Below are 19511 nucleotides of genomic sequence, written 5' to 3' on the forward strand. Positions count from 1 at the left end.
GTGATAAGACAACTTATTAGGTAATGTAACATTTTTTAAAGAACAAGTTTTTGTATCAGGGAGAAATGTAAAATAACAGCAAAAAATCGAAGCTGTTTAGTAGCAATTTTGAGATAACTTGTAGTAAGAATTGTAGAGTTTTAAACTGACTTTTAATATGTTACAAAATTTGCAGTACTAAAATAGAACAGATTATTTCAGTGGCAAGTTGTATAGGAACACATATGGGTTAAAGTGCAACTGGATGGGAATGCTTTCCTGGTCCTGAACCTGTGACTGCTCATGAGGAGTGGAAGCACTGCACTTATTTGGAACTCTTGATCTTATCCCTCATCCCTGCTGCCATCAAGTATTGATCACAGTACTCACTTCCTGGTGAGTGTGCCTATAGCACTTGAGTGGACAGTACAATCCTATGCACACTAACATAGGAGTAAGGCCTACTCCCTGGTGCCACACTGTTTTTATTGTAATTATCTGCATGTTTTTTAATAGGTGTTAGGGTATATATCAGCCATGTCCAACCGGTTGATCATGATCTACTGGTCAATCGCGTGGTGTCCCTGGTTGATCCCTGTCGACCGCGTGATCCTGGTTGATCTCCGCCCCGCAAAAAAGCTCAACAACTTTGGGTAGATCACTGCCAGTTTTTTATAGTGGGAGTAGATTGCAGTCTTTTGGGAGTTGGACATGCCTGGTATACATAGAATCAAAAATTATAGAGTGGGAAGGAAGCGGGGGGGGGGGCGTCATCTGGTCCAACCCCCTGCAATGTAGGAATCCTTTGCACAACATGGGGCAAATAAATATGTAGCAATAGCAACGCAGTGGAATTTACTACCGAGTACGCGGGTGGCGCTGTGGGTTTAACCACAGAGCCTAGGGCTTGCCGATTAGAAGGTCGGCGGTTCGAATCCCTGCGACGCGGTGAGCTCCCGTTGCTCGGTCCCTGCTCCTGCCAACCTAGCAGTTTGAAATCACGTCAAAGTGCAAGTAGATAAATAGGTACCGCTCCAGCGGGAAGGTAAATGGCGTTTCCGTGCACTGCTCTGGTTCGCCAGAAGCAGCTTAGTCATGCTGGCCACATGACCTGGAAGCTGTACGCTGGCTCCCTCGGCCAATAAAGCGAGATGAGCGGCGCAACCCCAGAGTCGGCCACAACTGGATCTAATGGTCAGGGGTCCCTTTACCTTTAAATAAGAATAGAATTGCACTGAATCTGATTATTCTCTACAATTATTCTACAATATTGCAGCCTTTAATGCTCATAGCTGAATGGAAACTTTCTGAATCACAGAATATTTTGAATTGACGAGAATACTTTTTAAAATAAGAAAAGAAAATCTGGGAAATTCTGGTTTTCTGATTTTTAAAAAAGTATTGCAAATGAAAATGCACAAATTCCTCGCCAGATGCCCTCGTCAGCTGCAGCCACCAGAAAGGTAGAATGTCTGCCAGGTAAAATCATTTCCCCCTGGAAGGTGTGAAAAAGATTTGGGGATCTGCGATTTCTGTAGAGGTAAGAGAAAGCTGAGGTACCTTCCGATCTGTTTTAGTATTTTAATTTTTGTATGTTTTAAAGTATGGCTGCAAAACATTTCCCCCTTGGCTTTATTGTTTTATCCGCTTTTGAGGTTTTCTTCATTCAAGCGGTATATACATTTTACTGCAAAATGAATGAATGAATATGAGCAGGGACCAATAATTGTTTAGCGGCAAAAGAAGGACCGAGGTGGAAAAATACACATTTCATCTCATTGTTCATGCCCCTTAAAAAGGAAGAAGTAAAGTGCTCTTTACTGGTGCGATTGGCTTATTCACAGAGTGTGACGCAAACACTGGCCAATAAAAAGCGAATGTAGTGAGGCGGGTGGCCCGGTTCTTTTGACAGCTTATTCGTTTCTTTACGCGATGGACAGGAAACATGACCAGTAAAAAGAAAAAGAAAAAAAAGCAACTAATGAGCTGCAGGGCGGGGACCGAGCTCCTCAGGTCACCATTGGTTGTGAGGAGAGCAGAGGCGGGCGCCGAATGACAGGGAAGGCTACCAGTTAGAACACCGACCGGAAATGGGCGGAGCGGGCCAACGCTGCCCCTACCACTGCCCGCGGGCGACGGTTTTGCTTTTCTTATTGGTCCTGACCGATGAATGACAGGCCCTCCGAGCAATAGCCGGCAATGGCCGGCAGAAATAGGGCGGGGCGGGGCGTCGCCTCGCCGAGGCCGGATGAGGAGAATCCGAGGGGGGAAGTTTTGGTGGTTGTTGCCTGGGGTTGTGAGAGGAAGCGGGGAGGTGCGCGCGCGGGGGGGAGGAGGAGGAGGGGATCTGTCCCCCTCCCACCTTAGGCCGTTGCTATGGGCAACCGAGGAATGGAGGAGCTCATCCCGCTGGTGAACAAGCTGCAGGACGCCTTCAGCTCTATCGGGCAGAGCTGCCACCTCGACCTGCCGCAGATCGCTGTGGTGGGCGGCCAGAGCGCGGGCAAGAGCTCCGTCCTCGAGAACTTCGTCGGCCGGTCAGTCAGTCAGTCAGTGAATCGTGCGTGTGGGGGGGAGGGGGGCTTTGCGGGGAGGAAGAGAGAGAAACGCAAACTGCGCAAGGGAGGCTCCCTAAGGCAGACCAGCGGCGCGCGGCGCAGTTTGCGGAAATGAGTTCCGAGAATGCCGGGCTCGCGCTCTCCTCAGCTCCCTGCTGCCGTAGAGGCGGCCTCGGCCCGGGAAGAGCCGACGCCGCCCGCCCGCCAAAAACCAGCCCCTCTCCGCTGGTGAGGCGAAGCGGAGAGGAAAGGGTCTCTTCCCCGCTCCGAGACCCCTCTCTGCCCCATGGAGCCGAAAGGGGTCGCGCGCGGGACTGGCCCTCGTGAAAGGTGGCTTTGCGACTGGCGCCATGGCCGGCGTGTGGGCCACCTGCCTTCTGGCCTCCCGCTCTGCTGGGCGAGTGCGGGGAGGGGTCAGACCCGCGAGGCCTCGCGCTGCCCTCCGGCCCCCCCCACCTTTCCGGGTTGTCCTGGGTAAACTCTGTCGCCTGTGCTCCGGTGACCTCTATGGGGAAGCTTGCCTGCTCTTAATGGGGTTACACTCCCTCTAAAGGAGCAGGTACACAGCTCGGGGGTATTTATGGGTCCTTTGCTGTCGCTTGAGACTCAGGTGGTCTCAGTGCCTTCCATCAGCTTTGGCTGGAGGCCAAGCAGTGCCCCTGGGTCTAGACAGGGATAGCCTAACTTCTATCGTTTATTCTGTGGAAACCTCCAGGTTAGATTACTGCAATGTGTCCCATGTAGGGCTGCCAATGAAAACTGTCTGGGAAGGGAACTTCAGCTGGTGCAGAATTCGGCGGCCAGGTTGCTCATCAGGGCAAGACTGTTTGAGCGTATTACATCGATCCTGGCCCAGCTGCACTGGCTGCCAATTAGTTTCCCAATTCAAAGTGCTGGTTTTGACCTATGAAGCCTGAAACAATTCAGGAATGCAATACCTCAAGGACCACCTCTCTCTACATGCACCTACCTGTACCCTGCAATCATGAGGCCATTCTTTGTGCGCCTTCCAACACGAGAATGGGCCTTTTTTGCAGTGGCTCCCCATTTATGGAATGATCTCTCCAAGGAAGCTTGCCTGGCACCATTGTTACATATTTTAGGTGCTGGGCAAAAACTTTCTTCTTCTGCCAAGCCTCTTGCTATTTAAACAATTTATGGCCTTTTAAACTGTGGGTGGGAGCTATTGCTTTTGTTTGTTACTATGTTTTATATATATATGTGCGTGTAAATATATATACACACACACTGCCGTCTGATCTTTGGATGAAGGGTGGTATATAAATTTAATAAATAAAATAATATAAACTGCAGGGTGGTACTTGAAATGGGTGGAACAATCGGTGATTCTGCTCTTGTTGCCATTGCAATTATTATTGTTTACCTGCCTTTCATAGGATCAGAGGGCTGGTTACATAAATACAAGATAAATAAGTTTTAAAAACAATAGCAACAAATTTACAACTTAGCATCTTTCCTAGGAGATCTTTGCCTGGTTTGTAACATCCATCAGCCCCTCTTGCATGAAAACCCATCAGATTCCAGGTTTCTTTGGGGTATTGCTAAATGTAAAAAAATTCAAGCTGCTAGACAGCTTATGACTTGCAAGGGTGGGGGAGGTTACACCTGTCTTTCTGCTTTCTGTGTAATGGTCTCACAGATAAGGATGTAACACGGTATTATGTCGGCCTTCCACCTGTGCACTTTTGTGCCATAAAGAACAGTTAGCAATAAGTCTTGCAGACCACACTTTTGCTTTCTGCTGTTGCTTAGTTTTACACATAGCTAACAAGTTTCTCTCTTTTGCACTTGCATAATACATTTGGAATTCAGAACATGAATTCTGTTCCTTAATTTTATGTGCAAGATACATAAAAGTGACTCATAATTTCAGAAATAAATGCACAATATCTTATTAACCACTAGGTAAGCCATTACATAGTAGGTCTGCTATGGACTGGGGTGTAATGGATATATTTTAGCAAAGCCATATACTCTGTACCTTAGGTTGCACAGAGCCGTGCCATTTGGGTTAAATGTTCTGTCCGGAGCTCGGTCTCACAGATAGGATAGTTATTTGAAGAACAGAATTACCGTATTTTTCGTCCCATAGGGCGCACCGGCCCATAGGACGCACCTAGGTTTTTTTTGGGGGGGGGGAAATAAAGGAAAATTTTTTTTCCTTTATTTCCCCCCCAAAACTAGGTCGGGGAATCCAAACCAGGTCGGGGAACAGTGGGGTGGCGACGCTCCGCCTCCCCGCTGTCCCCCGAGCTTGTAGGGCTGGCGCTGGGGAGAAGCGCACTTCTCCCCAGCGCCAGCCTCCAAACCAGGTCGGGGAACAGCGGGATGGCGGCGCTCCGCCTCCCCGCTGTCCCCCGAGCTTGTGGGCTGCAGGCTGCTGCCCGCAAGCCTTGCAAGCCCGCAGGAATTCCCGCTGGGCTCGCAAGGCTTGCGGATAGCTTCCTGAAGCCTGGAGAGCAAGAGGGGTCGGTGCGCACCGACCCGTCTCGCTCTCCAGGCTTGAGCGAAAGCCTGCATTCGCCCCATAGGACGCACACACATTTCCCCTTCATTTTTGGAGGGGAAAAAGTGCGTCCTATAGGGCGAAAAATACGGTACTTTGCTCAATATACCACTTTTTCTTAAAGTCTCAGAGTAATCTGTAACGTAAAATATAAAATGAAAGATGGAAAATAAAACATGTCATCAAAAACAATTATTTGACAGCTGATTCCTCCTTCCTTGTCCCTGAGCATTGATTAATCCACTGCTGATTGCACACCCTATGGATGTGGCATGGCATGGTGCTGTCAAATAGACTACTGTGCCAGACAGTCTGTTACACAAAATGATCTAAACAAAATCACCTCTAAGCAATAGACTTGTTAGTCTGTTGCAGCAAGAAACACCATTTTCAATGTACCACAAAACACAAACGTCTATTGTGACGTAATATTCTACTCTAAACATTTTTACCTATACTTGAAACATGTTTCCATGGTACATGAGGATTAGCAGTGACAATGACAGTCTGCTTTTAGTCGAAACAAAATAAAAAAATTCCTTCCAGTAGCACCTTAGAGATCAACTAAGTTTGTTATTGGTATGAGCTTTCGTGTGCATGCATGCTTCTTCAGAAATCTGAAGAAACAAACTTAGTTGGTCTTGAAGGTGCTGCTGGAAGGAATTTTTTTATTTTGTTCGACTATCACAGACCAACACAGCTACCTACCTGTAACTAGTCTTTTAACCCCTGATAAGCAGCAGAGCAGCCTATGCTAAGAAAGAGTTTTTTATGCTTGTCTTTGCTACCCCGCTCAACATATAATGGGTGTTTTGCTTGCATTAAATATTAGTGACTGATAGCTCTATGTACAAAATCATAGTGTATATTTTTGCTCAATAGCATTTCTGTAACAAATAAGATGAGATATACCTTCTCATATGATGATGCCAATAGTAATGACTGTGATTTGTTTTGTCCTGCAACTAATTTTAATGTGCAATATCTACCTGAGGACCCAGAGATAACCCTCCTTACACCTTGGAGGATTCTAACTTTGAAACTTTGTGCTAAAAAACTTTCTGCCTTGGGGGTTCTTAGCTGCTTTTCATCTGCTTTGTCTTCACAATTTGCCATTTAGGAATTGCTTTCAAGTGTGATTAGGGAGCTATATCTCATGGATTGTTTCCCCCTCACTCCCATTCATATGTAGAGAAAAAAATGTCCAGTAGCATCTTAGAGACCAACTAAGTATGTTCCTGGGTATAAGCTTTCCGTGTGCATGCACACTTCTTCAGATACCTGCAAGCACACTTCTTAGTTGGTCTCTAAGGTGCTACTGGACTTTATTTATTTATTTATTTATTTATTTCGACTGCATCAGACCAACATTGCTACCTACCTGAATATGTAGGAAATGTTACTGAAATGTGATTGTGACAGAAAGGGAGCACACATTGGTCTGAATGTGCTTGGTGAACACTGATTTGAACAGCCTTAAGTGATGGTGGGGAACTTCTGCCCAGGGCCTCCAGGCTTCTCTAGCCAGATTGAACTCTCCCTCCTAGGCCATCTCTCTCCCCAATCCATGTCTCCAGTCCGCTCACTAGTGCTGTTATGCATTTTCCTTGAGTGCTTTGATGTCTAGAATGTGTCCTCGAAGTATGATAATTACACTTGTTTGCCTTGATGTAGGCGCATGTGTAGAAACCTGGCTATAGTATGGATGGAGTGTAGCATACTGTAAAAATTACATGCATTGCCCTCCTACTTCTGCATTTTGCCCATGAGGAAATGCAGTGATCAAACTATTTTAAACATTTTTCAGTGGAATTGGTGTTCTAATATACTGTACATCAATCACTACCAATAACTAAACAGCTATAATCCTGAGTGTATATTTTGATCCAGTAGTGAATTCCTTGTCATAATCATTGCATGTAAGACATTTTATATTGACATGAGACCAGTATCTGGTTTTCTGGAAGATGTGGAACAAGCATCTAAACCTACTTTAATCTTTAGAAAACCAGCTTGGTGTGAACTTTTATCACAGAGTTCACCGCATGTACTTTCTGTGAACAGTTGTGAGGGATGCAGCCTAATGAGTGAGATTGCATGTATTAATGCTGTATTTCAACAGTGATGCTAAAAACTGCAATAACTAAACTTCAGTCAGACTCATGAAGGTGGAGCATGAAGTCAAAGAAGTAGTTTGCCTCAAATCTCCACCTGCTTTTGAAAAAGTACATCTAATCAGATATGTCTTCCCTTTCCTGCAATAAAACATTTCAGTTTGCTAAAGTCATTTCAGTTTACTAAAGCTATTGTATGTGCTAGCTTAGGTTATCCTTTACCCAAGCATGTTTATAACACGTGTTGTATCTATGGAAATTTCTGATGGTTGCAGGCTTGGGTTGTCTTTGATGTTTCCATGAATAGGTGTCATTGTCAGAGTGCATATTGATGCTGACAAACAGGAGAGCCTCTTCTGCTTTCAGTTGATCTGATGCAACACAGTTAGAGATCTGGGAAAATGTATTGCATGAAGGGACTATTACATGGTACAGGATACTTTGGGGGCTGTATAGTGCTTTCCCCATACATATCTGAATCCAAATTTTAAGTGTGCACTAAATTTATGTAACATTTTCTTGATTATATTCTTGCCACAAAAGTTCTTATTCCTATTACTCCTTGCTAGTGACTATTTTGCTGGAGGTTTTCCCAGAAGTTCAATACAGCTTGTGACATACAAATTAAAAACAATGGGAAAACACAATAAAACAATTGAATAGGGTCAACAAGAATATCTTATTCTGGGAAGCAGGTCATTACTAGTAAGTAGCATTGTTGATATAACTGTCAACAATGGAAAATCATTCTTTTGTATTTTAAGTGCCCTGCTATTCTGTGGTTGGTTATTTAAAGTAAAACGGTAGCCGGGAGGGTGGGAAGCTTGGCCTTGTGCACTAACTGGCTTTCAGCCTCCATGAAGTTTTTCCATTTTGTAGAATGTAATTTGTGTTGTTGGATGCTGAATGCATTGGACAACAAATACATAGCAAATGTTTTGAATTTTCAAAGAGAATGTCTTCGTAGAATCTTTATCTTAAAAGTGTCAGACCTCAGTTTTTTCCAGCAGGTTTTGTAATGGTTTTATCTGGAAGCTACTTTTGACAAGTGTTTCATCACTTCCTTTCTTTTTGTCTATCATGTAGAAAATTGTTCTTTGATATCAGACTGATGTTGTTGGTTTGCTTTTTTACTTAATTGACTGGGTAAGAAATATAAATCTTTATGTAGTTTTACCTTAGGACTTGGCTGTAGACCAGGTGGTGGAACCCTTTTCTGCCCAGGGCCGTATTCCCTGCTGGGCAGCCTTCCAAGGGCCATGTACTGATAGTGGCAGGCCAAAGTAGACAAAACAACAAATGTGAATCGTTTTTACACTAGGCTTCTTCACACTATCCTCCTAACATTTCACCCAGACAAGAGGCATTTTCAGAGTTCAAGGACACATTCCAGCCAATGATGACTGTGATTTGGGGAGATTTTTGAGATCCAAATAGAGAGGCCTGAAGGGCCACATGTGGCCCTTACATCTGAGGTCCTCCACCCCCTCCTGTAGATAGTAGATTTTATGGTGTGTTCTTGGTGGAAGCAGGAAGCATGTGTAGTGATGTGTAGCAGTCCATAGATTTCTAATGTAAAGCAGTATCATATATCTACATAACAGTGTTCAGAAAGTGCCCCTGTTGCATGGGCCAGTGATGAATCATCGAACCAATGATGCTTTCAGAGGCTATAACTAGTGGCTGGGGCATAAGATTAATGATACTATTATGGTAATTGCCATTTTGAGACAGTGCACATTTTCTTTAAATCAGGGGTGGCAAATCTACAACTGCTTCCATTGACTCACCAACCCTTTCCCTATTAAGACATCCCTTTCTTTCCCTCTCAACTTACCCTGCAAAAACCATGTTGTCATTTTCTGACATGGTGGCATTGCATGAAGGTCTTTTGTTTCTACTAGCAGTGGTGCCATGCCTGAGGAAAAAGAGGTGATTTTGAAGCATAAGTTGAGAGTTTTGCTTTTTATTTGCAGTGCTGCACTTTGTCACATCCACACTGCTATGCAGCTTTTAGAGGGTTAGCTAAACTTCACTGTGACTTTGAGTTGAAAACAGTGAACCACTCATGCTGTACACAGTCAGCAGTGCTATTACTTGATAACGCCTTGGCAGATGATTACTTCTTAATACTTGGCACCTTCATTTGTAATCTTTTAAGAGCCTAGTTGCTACAGATAAAACTTGTAAATCGTGTTTGTGTTCATGTTTTGGTGGCTATACAAGAGCTGTTAGTAATTCATGTTTCTTAGGTCGTGGATACATCATTGGTATGACTCTGCATAAGGCAGCTTCGTATGTTCGATTTCCTGAAAGTCTGCCTTTCTTAAGAGGATTGGTCACTTCCTCTAGGAAATGGAACTGCATAATAAGCAATAATTGTGTGTGATAGGGTGACAAGTGCTGCTAGGGCAGACTAGTCAGGAATTCTTAGGGCTGAGAAAAACTGTTCACTGTCCTTCAGAACATTTTTGCCAGTGCCAGATGTTCCCTTTTGTCTATTTGTATGAGAAAGTTCACCTGTTTATTTACATTGCCACTCTTGCTCTGTTCTTTCAATTAGTGTGCCAGCTCTCATAACATCAAATGTACCTACACCTGATAGGCTGCAGTTGATATCATCTTATAAAAACTATTTCATGATTTGGCTAGGATTGCCAGGTAGCTAAACTAAGAAGGAAGAAGCAGTAACCAGGTGAGAGGGAAATAAACTTGTGGTAAAGCACCAACAGTTACAGAATAATGGTTCCAAAAAAGATGAATGTTTGAGGTTTTTGGCAAACATTACTGTACACCTCCGGAACGAATTAAGTACTTAACCCGAGGTATCACTGTACTTCCCAGAATGACTTTACTATGGCTAGTGACTGCCTGCTGAGCACAATGATGCACAGCCCACCAGCAGAGACCTCTACAGCACATTTGTGCACCACAAGAAGATGCCTCTGCCCATCCTTGGATAGGAACAGACAGTGGGCCTGGTCCAAGGGATTTGAGTCAAAGCTTTGGTTAACCTTTGAAGAAGCTTACCTAGGTCAATGTAAGTAGGGATAATCTAAGTTTCAATTTCAGTCAGTTTGGCTCTTCATGGTTCTTTTGTATTATTTTATTCCATGGGTAGGAAAACTAAGAACCCAGGGGCCAGATCCAGCCCAATCGCTTTCTCAATCTGGCCTGCGGACGGTCCAGGAATCAGCGTTTTTTTATATGAGTAGAATGTGTGCTTTTATTTCAAATGCATCTCTGGGTTATTTGTGGGGCATAGGAATTCGTTCATTCCCCCCCCCCCCCAAAATAGTCCGGTTCCCCACAAGGTCTGAGGGACACTGGACCAGCCCCCTGCCGAAAAAGTTTGCTGACCCTTGCATTTCCTTCTTCATCATTTTGTATGGTGGAGCTCAGCCCTGTTGTATCTAGTATGCTTGATGTCAGGATAGAACTGGTGATATGAGAAATTCTGGGCAGGTATTTAACCTGTGTGCCGCCATCTAGCTCTGGCTGAAGAAAAGGATAGCTAGGAGACCAGGTCTTGCTGGCTACAGGCTGTCTTTGCACTGTTTCCTGGAGCCAGGTCTGACACCTGGGCCCAAGTTCTGCTTGCATCACAACACCCAGTGCCTCGGGATCAGCTGTAATCTTTCAACCAAACTGCAGCTAGTGGTATTAAATTACACATGGTCACACGGAAGGTTACTGCTTCCCTGGTCTGTCTTCTTGTCTAGGAAGGGTACAAATCCCCACCAAGGATCCCTGAAATAGTGAATTCCCAAAAGTCTACAAATCATGCCTGCATTGGACTAGATGACCCCTGGGATCCTTTCCAATTTTATGATGGGGTGTGTGTGTGTGGTACATCCAGAATCTCTCAGACTTTTGTACCCAGGTTGTGGTAGTGACTAAGGATACTTTGCTGGGTTGAGGCTGGGATGCAAACTATGTTGGTTCTTGGAGGCATCAGATCATGGCACGTACATGGTAGGTTCATCTCATTTGGATCACTGCAACACAGATTATGTGGGGCTTGCCTTTGTATTTGGAAACTGCAGCTGCAGAAAGGCTTATGGCTAGGGCCAGTTATGGGGAGCCTGTGAATGAATCCTTGGCAACAACAGCTAGATTAGCTGGTGGTCCTAATTATTTTGAAATGTGCCACTGCAAATATTGAGTTGCTTTGTATGTGCTTGCCTCATGGAGCCATTTCAGCAGTGGAACTTTGGGTGAAGAAATGACCTTTTGACAAGTTTGCTCAACTGAAGTTTTCTAGGGATAAGTGGAACCTGCAACAAATTGCAAACACATTTAGGAGGCCAGCCAACTATGCCCTCTTCCATTGCACCTCTTGTGTTTTTCATTTCTCTCCCCCCAACACGCCCCCATCACCAGTCGGTAAGCATTCTGTGCCCACTGAGTATATTACATCCTTGTTGGGCCTACTTTTGTTTTTCTCCCCCAAGTTTCTTTTATGCTTTTGAGTGTCTTGGGGTTTCTTAAGCCCTTTAAGTGTATCGAAACCTTCCTTATCTGCATGGATGGTGACATTTTTGGCTATGTAAGGTGCCAGGCTCAGAGAATGAGTTTGCTATAGGATAACACTCCTGTTTGGTGCTCTGAGTGAGATATGAGTGCCTGGACTGAAGCAATGGTAGAAACGCCCTTGGCTTGTCAACACTGCCATTTGTGTTTACTGTAGGGACAGCCTGGCTTCAGTACTACATACAGCTTTGTTTATTTCTTATTTGCAGCGTGCTTCCTTCTATCTCCATGAAATAGCCACTTGTGAAAGCCACTGCATAATGTGCTTTGAAGCTTTGTTTAATATATATGTATTTCAGCATTCTCCTCCATCACGAAACCAAGTTTCCCTTTGACCTCTATTGAAGTTGTCTGTCAGTAATGTTGTAAGGCTCAATTGTTTTGGCATTATGCAACAGAGGACTCTGGGCCTCTTCCTCTGACTCACTGTGGTTGTACTTCCTGTCTTGTAATGTATGTCCTTTGGTGTCCGCTTGCTAAAAGCTTGTCTCTTTTTATCAAATGGTTTCCAGTAGGACTTCAAGTTTTAATTAGCAGATCAATCAATTAAAGTTGATAGGAGAAGGAAGAACAGGTGTTTGTGAGTATGAATGGAGTATGTATTTGTTTAAGTGTGTAGGGTGGAAGGGAGATGCTTGTCCTACCCCACCTTCCACAGCGCCTATTCTAACCCCCTGCAATAAAGGAATCTTTTGGCCCAGCATGGGGCTCAAACCCACAACCCTGAGACTAAGAGAGTCGTGCTGAGCCTGCTCTTGTTTTAAATGGATGTAGTTTTTATCAGAAGGACTGTGAACTGTTGTGGAAATCATGTTTTTAGGACAGCAACAACTACTTAGGGTTTTTTTTTCAGAGGAGCTTAGTACAAGGGATGTATGTGTCCTAAGCTGTCAGAGATGGCTTTAGAAAGAACTGCTTCTGCTGTTGTGGCAGATGCTCTGTTGGATGCTTTTCAGTATAGCACCTGGTCCATGGCCTCCACTGTGGTTGCCCAGAGAAACATCTCGTTGAGACAGTGGCTCATTGATTCTAGTTTGGAAGCACACTTGGCCAGTCTCCTTTTCTCAGGGGCAATGATAATGATAATGATGATGATGATGATAGTAGTAGTAATATAATTTTATTATTTATATGAAACTCATCTGACTAGGTTGCCCTAGTCACTCTGTGGCTCCCAACAAAATATTTAAAAAAAACCAAGAAAACATCAAACATTAAAAACTTCCCCTACGCTTTTTGGGAGTCTTCAGGTTCACTTGGTGGAAATAAGAAATAAAACCAAGGTACTGCCTTCTGCTAAAATAGATGAATGCAAGGGATGACAGTCTTCCTTTTTTCATCCCCCATGCAGCTTTCCCAATCTACCTAAATGACAGCCTTGGTTGAGAGTTTCCAAGTGACTGGAGAAGACCACTGTTGTGACTGAAGCAACTAAGATGTTTTTCCTTGTCCATAATGTTGAAATAATTGATTTCTGTGCAGACTGCAGTTAAGTATGTAGTCGTTCTCATAGAGAAGACTTGTATAAAGCTACTCTAAAGTTTTATATCTTGATAATGGGGTGGCTCGTTGGAGTTCTTCAGACTGCAGATCTGTGAGCTCTGGCTTCCGTCATGGTGTCCTGTTGTGCCAGAAGCAGTTTAGTCATGCTGGCCACATGACCTGGAACGCTATCTGTGGACAAATGCTAGCTCCCTCAGCCTGAAAGCGGAGATGAGTGCCACACCCCATAGTTGAATTCGACTGGATTTAACCGTCATGGGGTCCTTTACCTTACCAAGCTAACAACTTTGAAGGTTAAATGGGATGAGGATAACATAAACAAATTTAAAGTAATATAATAAAGTATCAACAAAATATTATTTGTTTATTATTAATAATAATAGCTAGAAACCAAGCGGCATAATCTGTCTACACAGATATGTATTTGGTTGCCTCTTGAAACCCAACACAACTGATGCATTCCTATAGGGAACCAGATTTGCTAACCCACATCAGATCACAGACAAACATATTTGTACCTACAAGCCACCTTCTTTTACAACTAGCTGTCAGCCATCTCTGCTTTTATGTTTCTCGGTCTCTGTTGCAAAATTTCCATTTCTTACCTACACACACCATCAGCCCAATCTTTGATGGGCTTCTCCTTCCAGACATCCCAGAGAGATCTCTGTATATTTCCCAGCCATTTTTCACCATTAAATAAAATATTGCCAGACATTCCTAGCCATCAATAAGCGTTTTTTCTTTTAACCTGAATGAAACCAAAAATTATCAGAACATTCCACAAAAACCTAAATTAAGTTTGGATTACTTGGGATTTCCTGACAAAGGAATATTGCTCAGTCAGTGTAATAGTACTGTGGTTTGCACTTTGTGGCAAGCCAGGCTATGGTTTATCATGAACAAACGCAAATGCTAATATTGTGCCCACCCTGTTCCTCCTGCCCCCCCAGCGGGGAGAAAACGAACTGGATTGGTAGCTTAACATTATAAACCAGCGCTTGTGGTTTGTTTGTTTTTCCAAGAAGATGACTTACTACAGCCATCACCAACTTGGTTATGTTGGATTTCTAGAAGAAGAAGAAAAGAATTGGAAATTTTTCTGTAGCTGTAAATTAATTGAGATCTGATTTACCAAGTTTATTGAATTACTGTTTACTTGTAAATGTTTAAAGATTTATTTTGATTAGTGTAAAATTTATACACTGCTTGATTGAAAAAACAGCAACCTCAAATCAGCTTACAAATGATAAAATAGTAAAACAGAAAAATTCACAGCCATACTTAAACGTACAGAAGTTAAAATACTAAAATAAAACAGTAAAGAAAGCTAAAATATATTAAGGGGGAAATTAGTACGGTGTACAGTGGTACCTCGCAAGACGAATGCCTCGCAAGACGGAAAACTCGCAAGATGAAAGGGTTTTTTGTTTTTTGAGCTGCTTCGCAAGACGATTTTCCCTATGGGCTTGCTTCGCAAGACGGAAACGTCTTGCAAGTTTGTTTCCTTTTTCTTAACACCGTTAATACAGTTGCGGCTTGACTTCGAGGAGCAACTCATAGCACGCGGTGTGGTAGCCTTTTTTGAGGTTTTTGAAGACTTTGGTGATTTTTTAAGCTTTCCCAAAACTTTTCCGACACCATGCTTCTCAAGACGACAAAACTCGCGGAACGAATTAATTTCGTCTTGCGAGGCACCACTGTACTTAGTGTGATTTAAATGTTATATTCAAACATATAGCTTTACTTAGAATTTTTTATTGGATTCCTTGAAAATATTTGGAGAAATGACAACTCTGTAGCATCTTACTTCCTTTACCTTTAGATTTAAATAGCAATTCAGGCACCCTAAAATTTTATGTGCATAAAAAAATCAGCTTCCTGGGGATAGCCATCTGAGAAATTAAGTACAGTCTTGATTTAAACTGTGATTATTGTATCCATTCTAGTTCACCAGTTCTGATGGTGGCTATGCTTTCATGTCTCAGTAAACCGTAATTACCATGAATATGTAAATGGAGCAAAAAAACACAACCCATGACTAGTGCTGCATCTGGGGATCACAGTTTGTTTTGCTACAAACAAACCATGATTGTTCTTGGGTTTCCAATTGTGTTTTGTTTGAAATGAGACAAACCATGATCCTTAGTTCAGAAGTAATACTAAGCCAAGGCTCATGGTTTGTTGCACCCGCTCATGCTAGGGGAGGATCTAAGTGGGAGTGATTTGTGCATTTATTTTGCACTTACTTTGATGTGCAGACTGAGCAAATTTATATCCATTTATATCCATTCATTGCCGCCAAGTGATTTTAGAAAATGATGCATTTAAAAAAGTGCCTTCACTATCTAGGATCCCATAAAGGCAAAGTGACCCCTAACTGTTAGGTCCAGTCGCAGATGACTCTGGGGTTGCGGCGCTCATCTCGCTTTATTGGCCGAGGGAGCTGGCGTACAGCTTCCAAGTCACGTGGCCAGCATGACTAAGCCGCTTTTGGCGAACCAGAGCAGCACACGGAAACGCCGTTCACCTTCCCGCCGGAGCGGTACCTATTTATCTACTTGCACTTTGATGTGCTTTTGAACTGCTAGGTTGGTGGGAGCAGGGACCGAGCAATGGGAGCTCACCCTGTTGTGGGGATTAAAACCACCAACCTTCTGATCAGCAAGTCCTAGGCTCTGTAGTTTAACCCACAGCGCTAGGATCCCATGCTCATGGTCAAATGAAGATCATACATCATAGAACCTTTTCAGTCTTGGTTCCTGTTTCCTATGAATACGGTAGTCTCGTCAGCATGACTAGAAAGCAACAGGAACATGTCTTTCTAGGTAACAAAGTCTCACACAATGGATCTGTATAGGACACCATGCACTCAGTGGGAGAGGATTGGGAGTGACTCTCAAGGCAAGTTGCCAAGTGCTTTGTTCTTGTTTTTGTAATTGGAGATTCTATTCTCTTGGGGAAATTTCTCAAAACACTTTGGGGTTTAGAGCAAAATATGCTTTCATGGGGCCTTACCAGGTTCTGTGTTCTGAATTCATGGGTGTAACAACAAGAAGGAAACTGCACTGGTCCATTCAGCATTCATTTATTTGTACAGGGCTATTATAGCCTATGTTTTCTGCAAGATGCAAAATAATTTAAAAACATTGCTTTATTAGGAAACGAAAGACCAGCAGGGAATAATGACTAAAATCAAATGTTTTTTATTTCTTTTTCCTGAATTTTTAAAAACCTCTTCTAGTTTTGAGTTTGTGTGGATTTTGGGAGGCTTCAACTGAGCTGTAGTTACCCAAAAAGCAAGAGGTTTTAAGACTGGGAAATTCTTTTCAAAGCATTGTGAAAGTAGCGTTCTGCTAGCTAGGAAGACAGACATTTCCAGAGCTTTGGGGCATGTACTTCTTGATAAACACATGGATTCTTAGTCTGTCCCCCACTCCAAGAGTGTCAAATCTATTTTATTAACGTATTAAGAGCTTAATTTCAGTATAGGAAAAAAGATGGATTTATGGTAATGTTTTAATAGTATCACAGGTGTTTGGGAAGTATTTCTCTGACTCCTGTATATAGGGGCAGCTGTTGGCTGAGGTGGCAGGAGAAAATTGAGTTTGTATACCACCAACGGAAGACAGGAAATAGAAAGCCTGATATTTGTATACTACTGCCTTTTCTGTATCTTTACAAAGGATTGAGGACTTGTCCAAAACTCTGTACCAGCATCCATTTAGAAATCTGTATGTATCTAATTTGGTAAAGTTGTTAGGAATTCTCAGTTGCTACCAGAGACTTCTGAAAGTCTTTCCATGTCTATCAGATATCTCAAGGTCTCACTTAGACCTTCCAGATCCACTTGCTTCATCCAAGAAAGCTCTTTATGCTTCTGAGCCTCCATGTACTAGCTATATACCGTATTTTTCGCTCTATAACACGCACCTGACCATAACACGCACGTAGTTTTTAGAGGAGGAAAACAAGAAAAAAATATTCTAAACAAAACAGTGGATGTATGATTTTTGTGGTTCATGCTGTGGCCACAGACATGTGATCTGACGGTGAGTTTGGGGTAGCCCAATGCAAAAATCCTGAGGATCCATGTGGGTCCATGCTTTGTAACCATGTTTTTGCCCCATTGCGGCCCCATGAAACAGTGGGTGCGTGTGTGTTTCTTGTGCAGGCTGTAGCCATGGACATGCTATGTGATCTGATGGTGAATTTGGGGTGACCCAGTGCAAAAATCCTGAGGATCCATGTGGATCCGTGCTTTGTAACCACGTTTTAAGTGGGGAGGGAAGGAAAAGCACTCAAGGGACAAGGAGCACACGTGGGGGGGTGTGGAGAAGGGTGCTGCTAATAATGCAGGAGAGGCTCCTCTCCGGCTTTGCTCCTTTAGAACAAGCAGGCTCTGCATCTCTCCCTCCTCCCCAGCAAGGAAACCACGATAGTAACCACTCTGAGACAAATCAAGAAAAAGTGCGACCAACACTCTCCCCCAACAAGCACAGTGAGGTCAACACACACACACAGAGAGAGAGAGAGAGAGAGAGAGAGAGAGAGAGAGAACTGGCCCTAAAGTTGCAGGGCGCTGGAAGTCGAAGGGGCGCTGGGGGAGTGAATGGGAAGCAAGAGAAGGAGAACGATCCCTCACACACACACAGACACACAGAGTGTCAATTCTAAAGTCGCAGGGGCGCTGGGGGAGTGAATGGGAAGCAAGAGGAAAAGGAGCCCTCACACACAGAGAGACACACAGTGTGGATTCTAAAATCGCAGGAAGAGTGAATGGGAAGCAAATCACACACAGAGAGACACACAGAGTGTGGATTCTAACGTGGGGAGAGTGAAGGGGAAGCAAGAGGAGAAGCAGCCCTCACGCGCACACAGACACACAGAGTGTGGATTCTAACGTCGGAGGGAGAGTGAAGGGGAAGCAAGAGGAGAAGCAGCCCTCACGCACACACAGACACACAGAGTGTGGATTCTAACGTCGGAGGGAGAGTGAAGGGGAAGCAAGAGGAGAAGCAGCCCTCACGCACACACAGACACACAGAGTGTGGATTCTAACGTCGGGAGAGTGAAGGGGAAGCAAGAGGAGAAGCAGCCCTCACGCACACACAGACACACAGAGTGTGGATTCTAACGTCGGAGGGAGAGTGAAGGGGAAGCAAGAGGAGAAGCAGCCCTCACGCACACACAGACACACAGAGTGTGGATTCTAATGTCGGAGGGGCGCAGGGAGAGTGAAGGGGAAGCAGGAGGAGGAGAAGGATAGCTCAAGCACACTCACACACGCACACACACACACACACACACACACAGCCCCTACAGTGCCTAATCCAAAATTGGACAACAAAAAACTGCAGGCAGGGACAGAGAGCAGGGGTTGTTTTAAAGCAGCCAACTCCCGCTCTGCTTTTCTCCCTCCTCCCCGGCTCCGCTAGCTGACAGGAGCCGCTTACACCCGCTTTGCTGTTTCAAAGCGAGCCACGGACTGCTCACGACTGCAGCAGATTCCCCCGCCATCTGTAGGCATTCGCTCCATAACACGCACAGACATTTCCCCTTACTTTCTAGGAGGAAAAATCTGCGTGTTATGGAGCGAAATTTACGGTAGTTAAGGAAGCAGCAGCAATTGCACCAACTCTTAATATTTGCTAATATAAATCTAAGCACAATCTGCCATTAACCATAGAAACCATGAACAACATGTTGAACTGTACAGTATTTACCATTATCATTCCCATACATCAGGGTGGCCATATTGATGTTCTTGAGATACTTGTGGACTCCACTTCTGATCAACCCCAGTCAGCATGATTGATAGTCAAGGATTATGGGACGTGTAGTTCACCAACATATGGAGGACACCACATTGACTACTTCATAAAACTGTCATTGTCTTCCTTTGTATGCTATTACAAAATGTGCCGGCTTTCTCATTAAGGTGGCCATTAGATCCTATGGACATAATTTTGGAACAGTGCACTGTTCCAGAATAGGATTTTAAAAGTATTGTTTGTCAGTCCTCATAATTGCAGTATCTTTTTTATGCCATTGAAGTAACATTATCTTGTAAAAATACTCTGCAGAGATTTCCTGCCCCGTGGATCTGGAATTGTTACCAGGCGTCCCCTCATTCTTCAGCTTATCTTTTCTAAAACAGGTATGTGGTTTTTTCATTGTATTTGAAGAGTGACCCAAGTCCTTGTGTGAATGCTGATATGTCCGTGTGCAGTTTCTTCTTTGACTGTGACTACTCTAGAATGCAGAAATCTTTATTTGCTCTGGTTAACTAGCATT

The 19511-nt window shown here is 43.7% G+C and overlaps 1 protein-coding gene across 14 annotated transcripts in view; it reads left to right on the forward strand.

Annotated features, from left to right (window-relative positions):
- Nucleotides 1-2198: 2198 nt before the first annotated feature.
- DNM2 (dynamin 2) overlaps nt 2199-19511 on the forward strand; it is a 63530-nt gene continuing 46217 nt past the window's right edge. For 10 of the 14 annotated variants that reach the window (XM_083483364.1, XM_083483352.1, XM_083483351.1 and 7 more), the window contains exons 1-2: nt 2200-2516; nt 19301-19374. In XM_083483364.1, the coding sequence (XP_083339490.1) occupies nt 2356-2516; nt 19301-19374 (235 nt within the window). In that variant the 5' untranslated portion in view covers nt 2200-2355. Of the gene's footprint in view, nt 2517-13062; nt 13205-19300; nt 19375-19511 lie in introns of all 14 variants that reach the window. The other 4 variants (XM_083483354.1, XM_083483355.1, XM_083483356.1 and 1 more) reach the window with 2 other exon arrangements.

The sequence above is a fragment of the Podarcis liolepis genome, assembly GCF_965112155.1.
Source record: "Podarcis liolepis genome assembly, chromosome: 17".
Taxonomy (NCBI): domain Eukaryota; kingdom Metazoa; phylum Chordata; class Lepidosauria; order Squamata; family Lacertidae; genus Podarcis; species Podarcis liolepis.